This window comes from Kogia breviceps, chromosome 4 (genome assembly GCF_026419965.1).
Source record: "Kogia breviceps isolate mKogBre1 chromosome 4, mKogBre1 haplotype 1, whole genome shotgun sequence".
NCBI lineage: Eukaryota > Metazoa > Chordata > Mammalia > Artiodactyla > Physeteridae > Kogia > Kogia breviceps.
Genome location: NC_081313.1, coordinates 151,315,494 through 151,331,372, shown reverse-complemented (window position 1 = coordinate 151,331,372; position 15,879 = coordinate 151,315,494). Strand labels below are relative to the sequence as shown.

The window sequence follows — 15,879 nt, the reverse complement described above, 5'->3', positions numbered from 1 at the left end:
GCCCTTGGAGGAGAGGTGGAGGGCCTGACACCTGCCTCAGCACTCAGGTCGCATCCACAGACTCCCCTGTCTGCTGTTCCCCCAGGCCAAGGAGAAGATGAAAGAGGAGTCGTGGCACATCCACTTTTTTGAGTACGGGCGTGGCATGTGCATGTACCGCACCGCCAGGACGCGGGAGCTGGTGCTGAAGGGCATCCCCGAGAGCCTCCGGGGGGAGCTGTGGCTCCTCTTCTCTGGTAAGCTGCCCTGGCCTCACGGCCCCACAGCTTCAGCCTCCATGACCCCCAGCTGGCCTCCTGAGTCAGCCAGGCAGGAACTACCAGCCTTTAGAGGGCGGGAACGGGACTCTCAGCTGTAATGAAGCTCATGTGTGCCAAGAGGAGCATTCGGGGGAGCAGACACCAGTGGGGCGGTGCCTTCCCACCGGCAGTGGAAGGCAAACAGGCCTCCTGAGGCCTCCTTTCCTTGGGGCAGGCTCTGGCAACATTCACACCCTTGGCCACTTGGATGGTTTCAGGAGGGCAAGTCAGCCATTTGAACTTGGGTGGGGTGACTTCTTTCAGAAGCAATCATGAGGGAAACTCTGCCTGGCACCTCTTAGTTGGCCCCCAAGTGCCACTTCTCTTCTGCAGTGCATTGACGTCTCCACCCTGCACTGTTGCCCTCAAAGTCCCGGGAGGTGGGGAGGAGGGAGACAGCTACCAGCTGTGTCTCCACAGGGGCCTGGAATGAGATGGTGACTCACCCTGGCTACTATGCTGAGCTGGTGGAGAAGTCCACAGGGAAGTACAGCCTGGCCACGGAGGAGATCGAACGAGACCTCCACCGCTCCATGCCCGAGCACCCTGCCTTCCAGAATGAGCTCGGGATCGCTGCACTCCGCCGGGTGCTGACTGCCTACGCTTTCCGGAACCCCACCATTGGCTACTGCCAGGTACAGGGGCTTAACAGGGTCCAGAGACAGCATCTCCCACCAGAAGCTCACAGGAACAGTTCCGCATGGCCCTGGGCCTAAGTGATGGCCCCACACACCTGTGACTGTGCCCTGTCCCCCCAGGAAGATCCTAATCACAGAAAAAGATGAAATTAGAAGCAGTGTTCATCACTCACCTCATCCCCATGCCATGTATGTGCTTCTGGTCTGGGTCCTGAGGGGTCTGATTGTTTTGTGTGTGTGGTAAAATACACATAACATAAAGCTTACTATCTTAATCATTTTAAGTGTACAGTTCAGTGGCATTAGGTATATCATTGTACAACCATCACCACTATCCATCTCCAGAACTTTTTCATCTTGCAAAATGGAAACTGTACCCATTAAACAACTCCCCTGCTTACCCCTAGCAACCATCATTATCTTTTCTGTCTCTATAATTTTGACTAAGTACCTCATATAAGCATCATACAGTATTGTCTTTTTGTGACTAGTTTATTTCATTTGCATAATGTTCTCAAGTTTCATCTATGTTGTAGCATGTGTCAAAATTTCCTTCCTTTTTAAGGCTGAAGAATATTCCATTGTATGTATACACCGTGTTTTGTTTATCCATTCATCATCCATGGCCACTTGGGTTGCTTCCACATTTTGGCTGTTGTGAATAGTGCTGCTATGAGCATAGGTGTACAATATCCAAACCCAGTTCTTTTGGGCATTATACCCAGAAGTGGAATTGCTGGATCATACATTTAATTTTTTGAGGAGTTGTCATAGCATTTTCCACATGAGCTGCACCATTCTTCATTCCTACCCACAATACACAAGGGCTATAGTTTCTTACCACTCTCACCAACACTGGTTATTTTCTGTTTTTTTGATAGTAGCCATCCTAACGGTATGAGGTGGCATCTCACTGCAGTTTTGATTTGCTTTTCCAGGGGCATTTGATTTTAAATCTAGTGTGCATTTTCATGGCCAGGTCAGATGGCTTTCTGTTTCCCTGTGACTGCCTCTGGATTTCAGAGAGGTCACTTTTCTGTAGGACCAGTGTTCTGCAGGACATATTGCCAGTGCATGGAAAACCAGTGTGCTGGCTCTAAATCATTTTTAAGATAATTTGCCACCATTGAAGCTTTTTCTTACAAGCCTTGGTATCAGCTCAGGCTGTGCGTGGTCGCTACTTTGCCATGGCCTTCCTGCAGCCATGTGGCCATTGCATGTAGCTCATTCACACATCCTTCTGGCCCCGTGCTGTACCTGTGACACCAGACACCACGCTGAAGAAGGGCCTCGCCTTCTCGGGTGTCAGAATGCCTGCAGGCCCAATTTGAGGAACTTGGTTGATGGTTTTGGTCAAATTGATTTCCTGCAAATTGCCTTTTGGCAAATTGCCCAGAGTTGGATGGAAGAGTTTGTTGTTGCCAGGCTTCCTGGTAGAGGAGGATGCACAGGCCACTTGGGTGGGGACAGCTGCATGACACCCCCTACCTGTCTCTGTGCCCATAGGCCATGAACATCGTCACCTCAGTGCTCCTGCTCTATGGCAGCGAGGAGGAGGCATTCTGGCTGCTGGTGGCCCTCTGTGAACGCATGCTGCCTGACTACTACAACACAAGGGTGGTGGGTGAGTGCCTGAGACTGGCAGCTCCCTGTGGGGGTGGCAGGCCTCCCTGGGCCAGGTCTACATTCAGCACATCCCACAGGTGAGCTCTTGGAGGCCTCGCAGCCTTGCCCCAGGCTGCAGACAGTCACAGCTTCCGCTCCATAGATTAAGAAGCTGCTAAATCTTCACACAGCTAAAAAGTGGAGAGCCAAACACAGACCCCAGCCATCTCTCCCAGACTTTATGCAATTCCCTAGGAGTTGCTGGCAGTGAGAGAAGAAGTTAGCTTGGGGCCTAAATTCACATCCATCTAACTCTTCTTAAACTTTTTTTTTTTTTTTTTTTTTTTTTTTTGGTGGTACGTGGGCCTCTCACTGCTGTGGCCTCCCCCGCCATGGAGCGAAGGCTCCGGACGCACAGGCCCAGCGGCCACGGCCCACGGGCCCAGCCGCTCCGCGGCACGTGGGATCCTCCCGGACCAGGGCACGAACCCGTATCCCCTGCACCGGCAGGCGGACCCTCAACCACTGCGCCACCAGGGAAGCCCCTTAAACATTTTTATTGTGGAAAATTTGCAGTATCACAACTAGAGCATATAGTATACCCCCATGTCAACTGTTAGGAACTCACAACCAGTAGAATCTGTGTTATTAAATGGAAGTGCACTTACAAATATATTTAATTACATATATAATTAAGTCTGTTATTCTAAAATGTCCTTCCCTTACCGTTTGCTTTTGGGGTTTCCACTCTTGGGGTCCTTTATAATTGCATCTGTTCACAAGCTTCAGGTCAGTACACACACAAGCTACTGAGATCACTGTTTACTTCTTTTTTTGTTGTTTTGTTTTGGTTTTTTTGTTTGTTTCTGTTTTTCTTTTATTTTTCTTATATTTTATTTATTTTTAACATCTTTATTGGAGTATAATTGCTTTACAATGGTGTGTTAGTTTCTTCTTTATAACAAAGTCAATCGGTTATACATATACATATATCCCCATATCTCTTCCCTCTTGCATCTCCCTCCCTCCCACCCTCCCTATCCCACCCCTCTAGTTGGCCACAAAGCACCAAGCTGATCTCCCTGTGCTATGCGGCTGCTCACTGTTTACTCCTGACGCCCTAGAGAGAAATTAGTATTTCCCAAAAAGAAAATCCAAGTATAGTGGAAGAAATCGTTCTTTTCACACAGTGGTTTAGAAGTAGTAAAGAGGAAACTTAAAGGATTTTTAACATTCTTGTTTTCTCCACCCCATCTGCCCACCTCCAGCCCTCAGTTGTAAGCAGAGCTGGCTGGGGACCAGGTGGGCTTCTTGCAACTCAGACCCTGGGGTCCCACATGAGGGCCTGCCTGAGTCAGGGGTGTGAGCTCACCATTCAGACTCCTTCGTTCTCTCCCTAGGGGCCCTGGTGGACCAAGGCATCTTCGAAGAGCTCACGAGAGACTTCCTGCCCCAGCTGTCCGAGAAGATGCAGGACCTGGGGGTGATTCCCAGCATCTCGCTCTCCTGGTTCCTGACCCTCTTCCTCAGCGTCATGCCCTTTGAGAGTGCTGCGGTCATTGTTGACTGCTTCTTCTATGAGGGCATCAAGGTGATCCTGCAGGTGGCCTTGGCCATCCTGGATGCCAACATGGAGCAGCTACTGGGCTGCAACGACGAGGGCGAGGCCATGACCGTCCTGGGCAGGTGACTGAGCCAACCTCCCTCCTCCTGCTGGGGAGCTGGCCAGCACTGACTGCAGCACCCCACCCCTCCCCAGCCCTATGTGCTCCTTGGTCAGCATCCTGGGACTGTACCTACCAAGTGCCCAGACAGGGCTAGACCCAGGGATACTCCAGGGGGCCGGAGAGAGCCTCCTTTCTGGAAGGAGACAGAACAGTACTGGAGTAGTAATAAGTGCTGGGAGAAGGTAAAACAGGTAGTGGGCCAGGGCACACTGGACTGGAGGGCTTGGTGGGCAGGAGGCAGCTGGAACAGCAGGGCCTCCCGCCTCTAGCAAAGGCTGGGTGTCTGTTATTCCCACAAAGCATTCCTGGTCGTGCCTTTCCCAGCTCAGTAGCATCACTCTCGCCCTGTCACCTAGACAAGGGCCCATGTTGGGCCTACTGTAGCTGCTGAATGAGCTGATATCCACCAGGCACACCTAAGGCCCAGGGTCATCCTGGCTGCCTTATCTTCCCTCAGTCCCCGCATCCCCTCCTCATGGATTCTCTCTGGAGTCCAGCCCCCCCCCCCATCAACCCCTACAGCCTCAGGGCTGACCCATGACACCCCTGCCAAGGGCCCTGTGTCTGCATCGTCAGTTTTCCCTGCTCCAGTCTCATCTACCAGCATCCCACAGGGCTCTTCCCGATCAGAATCTGACCCTGTTCCTCCCTTGGGATATGGGGACTCCCTGTGCCACTGGTGGTTTTCTGGACAAACGGTCTAAGTCCCCCAGCCTGGCCTTCAAGGCCTTTATAACCAGGTGCCTTCCTGGGGGGTCCTCACTGTGGCCCAGGCCCTGAGCTCTATACAGCCTTGCCAGCCCACGTGCATGTATTTGCCCAGCCTGGAATGCTCCCGGCCACCCGGGACAACCAGAGACGCTGCCACCTGCCTGCTGAGCCAGCCCAGGTGCTGACTGGGAACCTGCAAGGGTCCCAGGCTGGCAGAGTTGTTGCTTCTCTGCTATGGGCCATGCTAGCTGTTTGTCCTCAGTGATGACAAGATACTCAGCCCGTGGCCAGAGTCAGCAAGTGGTTTTCATGCCCATCTCCCACACCAGACAGATAGGGCCCCTCCTCAGCAGCAGGGCCTGACCAGGAATGGTGCCAGAGCCAGTGGGTGTCTCCCACCTGAGTGACAGGCCCAGCCAGAGAGCCTGGGAGAATGTGAGGTCCTGGCTGGGCTAGTCCAGCCAAAGTCAGGCCCTGCCCCAAGGCTGCGTTCCTTAGACACCCCCACAGCAGGGCTCCTCCCTCGCCTTCCTCCTGGGACACTCCTTTGGTCCCTGATTCTTCCTGGCCAGGCAGGGAGTCCTCACATCTGGCCCAGTGACCCGCCAGATGGAGGAAGTGTGTCATCCCTCCAGCTGGGACAAACCTCTCCTGGTTTGGTAGGGTCTGGACTCGTAAAGGTCCCCCCACACCGTGGGACCCCAGTGGACAGCCTAGCTTTCTCAGAGTTCGTGCTCAAGCTTCTCCACTGCCTCCAGGGGGCATCCCTGATTTGCCAGGATACCCATCCCTGATTTGCCTCTCCCCCTCCTCCCTGCAGTGGCTCATGTTTCTCTCTCCTGGAGGATGCCCGGCCCTCAGCACACTCACTCACTGATTGGGAGTCTGGGCAAATTAGGTCTCTCCACATGATTTAGCCATGGGTAAGACACCGCTGTCACCTGTGGGTGATCTAGATTTCTGTCCTTTAATCCTTACAGATACCTGGATAATGTGGTCAATAAGCAGAGTGTCTCTCCTCCTATCCCACACCTCCATGCCCTGCTGACCAGTGGAGATGACCCTCCTGAAGAGGTGGACATCTTCGACCTCCTGAAGATGTCATATGAGGTCAGCACTCACTGGGGGCTTCTTAGCCAGACCACTCCCTTGGGCCATGTGGGTGCAGTTGGCCATGGCGGGTGGCTGTCCTCTACTCTGTGGTTCCACCTTATCTCACTGAATCACTTCTGACTGGTAGAAATTCAGCAGCCTGAGGGCCGAGGACATTGAACAGATGCGGTTTAAACAGAGGCTGAAAGTGATCCAGTCCTTGGAGGATACGGCCAAGAGGAGTGTGGTATGGATGGGCCCGGGCTCCCATGACCTCAGGGTGCAGGCTGGAGCTGGGATGGGGATGGTGACCAAGTGGGCTGCTCCTACCAAGCCATCTCCAGACTTCCCTGAGGAGCAGGGTGCAGAGTCCCCTAGCACTGTCTTGTGTGGGACTGGAATCCAGGAGTGAAGGTGCAAATTTAGGGAAGTGGGGAGGGGGCTGGTCACAATTTTCTGCTTGTGGATTGGTCAGAGGGAAGCTTCTCTGATGCCTCAATGCCTAAAGGCTAAGCATGATCCCACTCTGGACTGAGCCCTCAGGCCTGGCTTTAACCCCTGCCCCTGGGTAGCGATACTCAGCCCACTCAGCCCTCCATCCACTCAGCCCGCTGACCTCTGCTGCAAGCCTTTGTCCTCCTGTCTCTGGAGGGAGAAGTTACTGGGAAGTTCTAGGTCATCTTCCAAAGTGCCAGTGCCAGGGCCTTTCGAGGGATCCAGATAGCAGTCTCTTGATCACCGCCCCTCACCCTGTGTCCCTGACTGGGTGTTCAGAACAGAAAGGCACCCCCAGTGCCCACCAGGAAGGAGCTCAGGGAGTGTGAATTGAGTGACAGGATGGGTGATGAGGGGTAAGAGTGTGGACCACACCTTCTTTCCTGAATGGACTACCCTCGTGTGCTCAGCCAGCTGGCAACACCAAGAGGGCAGTTCGTGTCTTTGCTCTCATCCACATGGGGGTTCTCTCAAAGAGCAGAAAGTTGAGAATTCATTAATACATCCTGTTTCTCTTTCCTTCTAGGTCCGAGCTATACCTGGGGACGTTGGTTTCTCAATTGAAGAGCTGGAGGACCTTTACATGGTGTTTAAGGTGACAGCCAAGAGCAAGGGAGGACCACTATCCCATCCTAGTCCCCTAAATTCATCCTCAGCGTAGCAGCCTCCTGCCAGGAGAGAAATAGATTTAATAGCATCCTCAGATGCAGTTATTACAAAGTTCACATGGTAGAATTTAATCCTTCTTGGAGTTTAGGCAGGACACTCTTTTAAGTGGAAGAAAATCCACTCAAGTCAGCTTATATAAAAGGGAATGCATTGGCTCGTGAAACTGGAAAGTCTAGGAATGTACAGCTTCAGGCATGACTGGATCTAGGTGTTCCAACATCCTGTCAAGCTCCCCTACCTCACATATCACCTGGACTGCTTTTCCTACAGAGTGGCAGGACTGTTGTCAGCATCTCCAAGGTCAACCTGTCCTCTCAGTAACCCCAGTGAAAAGAAATTTTTCTTTCCAAGTGGTTTTAGCAAAAAGCCTAGGGTTGATTGTTGGAATGACTCAAGTTAGGTGCTGTGGCTACAGGAGGGTGTTTGCTGCTGACCCAAAACTGGGCCACGTGCCCACCCCATGGCCTGAGGGTGGGACAAGAGGGGCTCTCCAAGAAAAGTTCAGGTGCTGTTAACAGAAGAAGGGGAAAGGGTGTGACGAGCAGGCAGAAACAGCCATGTCTACAATGCCTTCCTGATCTCATTGTCGGGTCCCATCTGCCCCTCCAGCTGCCTCTGGCTCAACCCCCAAGATAACCACCCTGCTGTGGCCTTAAGGTCAGAGCAGTCCAGCCAGTGCTGCCTCTCACCCACTGTGGCTGCTGTGGCTGGCAGTCCTAGGGCCCTGTCTTGACTCCCATGGCTATAAACTAGGGGCTGATGGTACCAATGCAGGAGGTTCTGTGAGATGCTGTGTGTAGCCCAGTGCTCACTATCCAGGACTCTGCAGACTTGGATGGAGGAGGAGGGTGAACACACCAACCAGCCTGGTAATCCTAAGCACCCAGGGGCCAGGAGGCCAGGCCATCTCACCAGGCTATGCCCCCTGCAGGCCAAGCAGCTGGCGAGTCAGTACTGGGGGAGCAGCCGCCCTGCAGCTGTGCGTCGGGACCCCAGCCTGCCCTACCTGGAGCAGTACCGCATCGACACGAACCAGTTCCAGGAACTCTTTGCCAGCCTGACACCCTGGGCCTGTGGCTCCCACACACCCGTGCTGGCGGGGCGCATGTTTCGGCTCCTGGATGAAAATAAGGACTCACTGATCAATTTCAAGGAGTTCGTGACAGGGATGAGTGAGTGGCTCCAGGGCCTGCAGGGGCCTGTCCGTGCCCACGCCCTTTCTGAGGAAGCCTCCAGATGCCAGCCCTGGCCAGTCTTCCCACTGCAGCAAGCTGAGGGCAGCCTGGAGCCCTTGACCCTTGATAAAGGAAGTGCAGTTTTCCCACTGGAGATACATGGAGGTCCAATGGGAGCCCTCCCTCCCCTCCCCTCCCTCAGTCCACTGCTGGAGGCTGGGTCTGCAGGCCCCAGAGAAGGGGAAAGCCAGAGGCCTGGTGCTCACCCTCAGGGTCCTCTCCAGGAGAGAGTCAGGTGGTGAGGAGGGTCCTACCAGAACCCATTGGAAGGGGAGGTATTCGAATGTGGACTGGCCGTGGGACTCGTGCCCTCTTGCCAGCGTGCCTCCTTGCTGGCCTTCCTCCACAGGTAGGATGTACCATGGGGACCTGACAGAGAAGCTCAAGGTGCTCTACAAGCTGCACTTGCCTCCAGGTGAGAGCCTCCCATCCCACTCCCAAGCAAGGGTTTCTCATGTGTCCAGAGCTGGAACTGCAGCATTCCAAGGCACAGGCCTCTATGGAGTGCTGAGCCTTGCGGCAGCTAGGTTCCCAACATAGTGGAGGCTCGCCTGTCCTGACAGAGAGTGTGGAGGAGCCAGAGCATTGGGGCTGAGGCCCAGCCCAATCTTGGTCTGAGAGCAGGGCCATGACCTGAGTGACCTGGGAGGGGGTGTGCAGGAGTCTCAGGGAGGACTCTGCCCACAGGCAAAAGCCCAGATGGAGCACTATGCCACTCAACGAGAACACCCCCTCCTGAGGGGAACTCACGGGAGTGGATATTCAGGTTTGAATCTCTTGTGTTCATTAGCTTATCCTTAAGTCTCTCAAGGGTTCCTGTTTCTCACCAGAGGAGCGGCCTGGGGGTGCCAAGGCTGGGGATCCCTGCTGTATGGCTGCTCTCCTCTGGCTTCTCTAGCAGTGCTGGGCCTGCTGGGGCACTGACAGTGGATAATCCGCAGTAGCTGGTCCCAAAGCAGGGTCTCTCGCTGTTTCATGAGCCTAGCTCAGCAGGGGTGGCCACTCAGAGTTCTCCAAGTGCAGCAGGGGAGGGCTTCCCCATTTTCACAGGAGGGAATTGAGACAGGCTGGTGAAAATTTGGCCCCAGGGGTTCTGCTCTGGGGTGGAGCTGTCCTGGGTTCCTGCTGTTGTTCATGACCTGCCCCTGGGAGTCAGCGGCTGCCTCAGAGTTAGCCTGAGTGATTTTTCATCCTAGAGGCTCTCACTTGATGGGCCTGGGGCGGGGCCCAGACTGTAGTTTTAAAGCTTCCCCCAGGGTTCTCTGCATCCAGAGTTGGAGAGACAACTGCTCCTGGACACAGATATTCTCACCTGTGGCTGGTTTTTCCCTGTACCGCAACAAGGAACACTTCCATGGAAAGACTGGTATAGGCCACCTCTCATTCTGCTGAGATAGAGGCCTGGGCTGGGCAGACCCCACTGTGCCGAGAGCCTGTCCATGAGGGCACGTGCGGCCAGCCCTGCCACTTCCAAGCCGCCTCTGCCCGCCTTGCTTCATCTAGGGCTCTAGTAGTGGCCCATACCTGCCACCTCCCCTTGTGCCATGCACTGTTAAAACTCACTCACTTCCTCCCCCTCCATACAATGGGGAGAATAAGCCCCTTGCCCAGAACCAAGTGGATCCGACACCCCAGAGACAACTATATTGCAAGGTGAGGCAGGCCAGTATGTGCTGGTGTGGAGCAATGCCCAAGCGTATAACGTGAGAACAAGTCACTTGTACCTGGCCGGTCCCTGCATATGTACCTGCAGGAGCATAAAACATCCCAAAAGAATCCTCTGGGCCGCATCATCGTGGGGTGGGAGAAAGGATGGCCGCTCAACCAACTCCCAGCTGCACTGATTGGATTTTTATCTGGGATATGTATATATTACCTTTTCAAACACAGTGCACGAGTCAACCAGAATCAGTCATCAGCTGTTACCACTATGACCATCCAGCATATGTTGGTGGGGCTGGGAGCTGGGGAGCACGCAGTGGCAAGTGGGGAGAGGGCCTTTGTCCAGGACTCAGGGTGGTTTCGTTCAGTGAGAATCATGTTCTCTCCTGCCCTCACTCTTCTTTCGCTCCGAGCACAGCCCTGAGCCCAGAGGAGGCTGAGTCAGCCCTGGAAGCGACCCATTATTTCACGGAGAACAGCTCCTCAGAAGGTGAGCACTCTGTATACCACTGGCCTCAGGCCCTGTGCCGAGCAACACTGCTGTGGGGCGCGTGCAGGTGGCCTGCGGCCCTCCACGGGCTCGGGGAGTGTGCAGCGTGGGGAGGTGCAGAGCGAGAGCCAGGGGAAGCTGCCTCTCTCTCTAGGGCCAGGCCCTCTGGGGGTGTTCTCACTTCTGTTTCTCTTGTCTCTGCCTTCCCGGACCCGGGCTTCTCCCTCCCTCTGCCTTTGCTCCTCCTCTGCTGTCCCTTCCAGCATCTCCTCTGACCTCCGACCTGGATCTTTTCCTGCCCTGGGAGGCTCAAGGTCAGTGCCTGGGGGGCAGGGGCGCCCCCTTTGCACTTGGCTTCCCCAGGGCCTTGGGTTTTATCTCCTGAACGCTCCCCTACATGGTCAGGAGGCCTGGAACCTCTTAGTTCCAGAGACGCCTCCTGTGTGGCTAAGTTCCGAGGACCCAGAGCCAGCCCTGGACTGGGGTGGAGAGGGGCAGCTGCTGTGCTTGCGTGAGGGCAGTAAATGAGGACACACAGTATAGTAGGTGTTGCACAGGCACTAGGGTTTCACCTCCCCAGCCACGTGCAGAAGGTATTCTGTCATCATGGTCATAGGAAAAACACAAAATGCTATCATTGCAAAGCTGTCATTGTGAAACAGACAAAGCACAGATGAACAGAGGTGGAGGAGAGTGGTAGATGCTTTCCTTGGAAACATTTTCATGTTCCACACCACTTTTTTGTTGGGGAAAAGTACGTATGCTGAGTGCCTATTAGAAGTCATCCCTGTGCTACACTTAAAACCTGTTGGGAGTACTGGGTCCAGGGTGATGGGGCATTCTGGGCCTGGGATTTGGCAATCAAGCTGGTAGTATGTAATACACCTAGAAAACCGACCAAAACACCACCCTATAATTTCTCATGGGGGATAGTTAATAACACACCAAAGATAATACACATTCAAAAGGGAAATTAAGAGGTACTATCAAGATATTATCAAGATACCCAAAGCAATCCTGTTTACAGTGCCAAAGGCTTACTTGACTCTGAAGCTTAAGGACTTTGATTTCAAGTATACAAACTAAAGAAACAGATGTATCTACTGTTATACTCGAGCAAATCAAGGATGCTTTAGGCTTGTCCCAGGCCCTTCCAGGAGAGGCCAGGGACTTGGGGTACAGATCCCTGCCCTCAGACCTCACATAGCCTCCAGGCAGCGGTCCATTCCCTGGTGAGAAGCCTGAGCCCGGAGCGCTGCGCCCTTCCCTGCCACCACATAGCTGTCAAAGGCCATTCAGAGCTGGGACACTGCCGTCCCACCTGAGGTCCCCCCACTGGCCACATTCCCTCAGGGAACAGGTCTGCAAAAGCTGGGCAGCCTGCTCGCCCCAAGTTCATGGTCACCATAAGGAACACGGTGTATGCAGACTCCAGCAAGTATGTCACTTTAAGAAATACAGTGCTGAGCGCAGGATTCACGTGCATAAAATTCCTCAACAGCTAGTGTGGCAGTTGCAGGTTGAATTGGTAATTAAGACTCCCCTGAGTTTGACCTTTATCAGCAGAAACTATAGAAATCATTGGTCTCAGACTTTGTGCCCATAACATGCACCATCGTTCACTTAAGAACTGTGTGGTATGACTTGTATTCTTTTGAAAGAGAGGATGTGAGGGTTCAGTGGCTCTCTGGTTCAGTGTAACCACGTAGAGTGAGAGAGCCCTGCTCAGAGAAGGCAGAGAAGAAGCAGCATCCAGGGCCCAGGGCCAGGTCCTCTTCCACAGGAGAGCACAGACTAGACTGACCACTCAAGGACCTTAGTGGTTTGGAGTCATAACAGAAGAATGTTGTTGTTCTTTTTATTCATCCCGTTGTCCAGAAGCACTACAACAGGAAGAGCAAGAGGGAGCTGGAAATGACATTCAAGAAAAAAGAAGAGGTGTATATATAGGCCAACATCTGCTGATGCTGGTAGAGGTCCCAGGGTGGGTGGGGTCTGGTTGCCCTGTCACTGCAGAAGAGCCCCATACCCTGGGGAGATGGCAGATGCATGCCTGACACCACAGCTCTCCTTGAGGTGAATGCCCAGCCCATCAGCTGCCCAGCTTTCATCAGCCCCAGGCCTGAATCTCCTGTAGCTGTGAGCACCTCCAGCCATCACCACCTCCCTCTGGGGGTGCCTGCTTCCTGCCAGGACTCCTCTAGGTGCCCAGCCGGCCTCTCCGTCTCATGCCACCCTCTCTCCAGCCTCCACATGGTTCTGTCACCATCTTGGGGAAGACAGATTGGGGCCATCCTCATCAGCTTAGCCCAGACCTACTTCAGCATAACTCAGGGGAGACCCATGAGTGTTCTAGGGTGTTTTTTCCTATCACCACCTCCCCAAATGCCGGGGTGTTTTGTAATAGGGCCCAGGTAACTCCATGCCAGACAATACTTAAACCCACTTACCCCCTGCTACCAGCCCCCAGCCCTCTTTCTCTCATTTGACAGATGGAGATTAATTTTTTTCTCCCAACTCGCAGAGGAGAAGGGAACCAGCCCTCCCGAATATCGGCACTACCTTCGAATGTGGGCCAAGGAGAAAGAGGTTCAGAAGGAGACGATTAAGGATCTTCCCAAGATGAACCAGGTAGGCCCAATAAGAACACGCAACAGATGTTTCTGGAAAATTCTGACCAAGGCTGAGCCCTCCCACCCGACACCTCACCACCGTCCCAGCACCCCCTGGAATGTAGGGATTCTTCTGCCTACCTTAAGAACCTCTAGTCAGGCAGCAGTCAGGGACTATTCTAGGAGGACAAGGGATCAGTTGCCTCAGGGCCTTGTCCAGAACACTCCTCTGGTGATGACTTGCTTTGGTTTAGTCGGTATCCGTGAACCAGAGGAGCACTGGGGAAGGTTAGCCTCAAAAGGCAGAGACTCACACCACCATTTACGAGACAACATCACAGCGCTTCTGCTCCCTCCCAGGCCCCGCTCAGAGCTGTGCACACACAGGCCCGCTCGGCCCGCCACCCGATGTTTGTTTGCTGGTCTCTGCATCAGGACCATGGCATCTTGCCAAGGGTCTTACAGCCAGGACCACAGACATCTAACCAAAGGCAGTTGTTGAGCTGCAGCCTGACCATGGTCTGCTGTGCCCGAAGGGGGGCCTTGCAATCTGGGTGCTCTCTCATCCACAGGCCTGAAGAATGGGGTGCCCGTGGAGGGAGGTTTCATCCCATTCTCAGGCCAGGAAGCCTAAATATGGTTTCAGGACCTGGAACCTGACCTCTTCACCCCTCTTAACCAACCCAAGCTGCCTTACCTTGTCATCACTCTCTAAAGAGCTTCATAAAGGAGAGTTGAAGGCACTTCCGATTAAAGATACAAAAAACTCAATGTGATTCTAAAACACAGTGAAGAAGTACTTGTAGTCACTGGGTTTGGAAAGGTATGATAGAAATAGGTCTGTCTGTGCTAACAGAATGGACGTAGAGACAGGGAGAGACTCTAAATGTTCCTATATGTGCTGAAAGAATGGCAGCTGGAAAAGAAAGCCCTTTCCCTCTCTGCACCTCAGTGTCCTAATCTGTGAAATGGACATGTTAAGGCACAGGTGTATGGAGACAACTAACGGGACAACACCCTCACACCAGTGAGAATGGCCAGCACTGTGAGTCTGGATGATCTGAGGGCAATCTGACCCATTCTTTACCATCTCCCTGCCCTTTTTCTGTTTTTCCCCTTGAAAGGAGCAGTTCATAGAGCTGTGCAAGACGCTTTACAACATGTTCAGCGAAGACCCCATGGAGCAGGACTTGTACCACGCTATCGCCACGGTGGCCAGCCTGCTGCTCCGCATTGGGGAGGTGGGGAGGAGGTTCTCTGCATGGTCTGGCAAAGAGTCCAGGGACAGTGCCCCTGAGGAGGGCGAACCGCCAGCCCCAGACCCCCCTCAAGACACGGCCCAGGAGCTTCAGCCGCCAGCTGCAGGGGACCCCCAGGCCAAAGCGGGTGGAGACACCCACCTTGGGAAAGCACTGCAGGAGAGCCAGGTGGTGGGTGAAGGGGGCGGCGGCGAGGGCCGGGGCTCCCCCTCCCAGCCTCTGTCTGATGACGAAACCAAAGACGACATGTCCATGTCCTCGTACTCAGTGGTCAGCACGGGCTCCCTTCAGTGTGAGGACCTGGCTGATGACACAGTGCTGGTGGGTGGGGAGGCCCACAGCCCCGTGGCCACCACTCACAGTGGGGGTGCCGTTGACACAGACTGGTGCATCTCCTTCGAGCAGATCCTGGCCTCCATCCTGACGGAGTCCGTGCTGGTGAACTTCTTTGAGAAGAGGGTAGACATTGGACTCAAGATCAAGGACCAGAGGAAGGTGGAAAGACAGTTTAGCACCTCCAGTGACCATGAGCAATCTGCAGTTTTGGGCTGAGGGCTCCAAGGCCTGGGGGCTGGCCTCTCTCTCCTCCCTCCCTCCCATTCTGTTTTCTCTTGAAGGACACACCCCTCCAGTTCTCCCCAGAAGCAGTGAGTTGTAAATGGAAAGAAGGCTGGACAGTCACAGTTGGGGCCTAGACAGGGCCTCCCCACCCCCTCGTTCTGCCTTGGACCTCCTGGCCCCTGCATAGTGTCAGGGGCTGTCTGATCTGCCCTTGCTTGCCAGGCCACACCCTGTCCTCCACCTCCTCTTCTGCAGCTGCGTGCTCTAGGGGCTTTCCTGCCACTTGGCACCAGGTAGGGGGGTCGAGTGTCTACTGGGCACCAAAGTGGTGAGTACTTCAAGATGCTCTCCAGAAGCCCCTGAGCCTGAGCTTCTGGCTGGGTGACACGGGCAGAAAGCATCTGCTGCACCAGGGTGGGTGCCGCCTGCACAGGCGTTACTCTCAATTCTCTTTCAGCTCGTCATCCTCACCATTAACCTTAAAAGCATATCCCTCAGGTCCTGATATATTTCCTTGTATTCATTTCAGTTGGCTAAAAATCACACTATGCTCAATGCCTTAATAAATCCCTGAAAGAACTAAAAACTACACTGTGTATAGAGAATTAATGTGACCCTCAACCACTGCTTCAGCCTCCTGGCTTCTCCCCAGGCAGGTATGGGGCTCAGGCCATATTCCAGAGGTTCCCAACACTTAAGTCTCTCACAGGAGGTGGGGGTCCAAGACCCCTAGGGAGGATGGGGACATGGAAGCTGCTGATGCAGTCTGGGCAGGGCCTGTGAAGACCTGCACCAGCAGAGGAAACGTGCTCTGCAGGTATAAA

The 15,879-nt window shown here is 53.9% G+C and overlaps 2 protein-coding genes across 8 annotated transcripts in view; both read left to right on the top strand.

Annotated features, from left to right (window-relative positions):
* Positions 1-15,644, top strand: part of TBC1D9B (TBC1 domain family member 9B) — a 44,697-nt gene extending 29,053 nt beyond the window's left edge. For 2 of the 7 annotated variants that reach the window (XM_059060501.2, XM_059060505.2), the window contains 14 exons: positions 86-236; positions 720-934; positions 2,444-2,561; positions 3,943-4,228; positions 5,961-6,090; positions 6,221-6,319; positions 7,094-7,162; positions 8,168-8,408; positions 8,821-8,886; positions 10,552-10,623; positions 10,887-10,937; positions 12,502-12,561; positions 13,148-13,254; positions 14,360-15,644. In XM_059060501.2, the coding sequence (XP_058916484.1) occupies positions 86-236; positions 720-934; positions 2,444-2,561; positions 3,943-4,228; positions 5,961-6,090; positions 6,221-6,319; positions 7,094-7,162; positions 8,168-8,408; positions 8,821-8,886; positions 10,552-10,623; positions 10,887-10,937; positions 12,502-12,561; positions 13,148-13,254; positions 14,360-15,046 (2,352 nt within the window). In that variant the 3' untranslated portion in view covers positions 15,047-15,644. Of the gene's footprint in view, positions 1-85; positions 237-719; positions 935-2,443; positions 2,562-3,942; positions 4,229-5,960; positions 6,091-6,220; positions 6,320-7,093; positions 7,163-8,167; positions 8,409-8,820; positions 8,887-10,551; positions 10,624-10,886; positions 10,938-12,501; positions 12,594-13,115; positions 13,255-14,359 lie in introns of all 7 variants that reach the window. The other 5 variants (XM_059060503.2, XM_067032227.1, XM_067032229.1 and 2 more) reach the window with 4 other exon arrangements.
* The window catches only part of HNRNPH1 (heterogeneous nuclear ribonucleoprotein H1), a 264,799-nt gene continuing 252,821 nt past the window's right edge, over positions 3,902-15,879 (top strand). The window contains exon 1 of the mRNA XM_067032235.1: positions 3,902-3,911. The gene's annotated coding sequence lies outside the window, so the exon portion shown is untranslated. The remainder of the gene's footprint in view (positions 3,912-15,879) is intronic.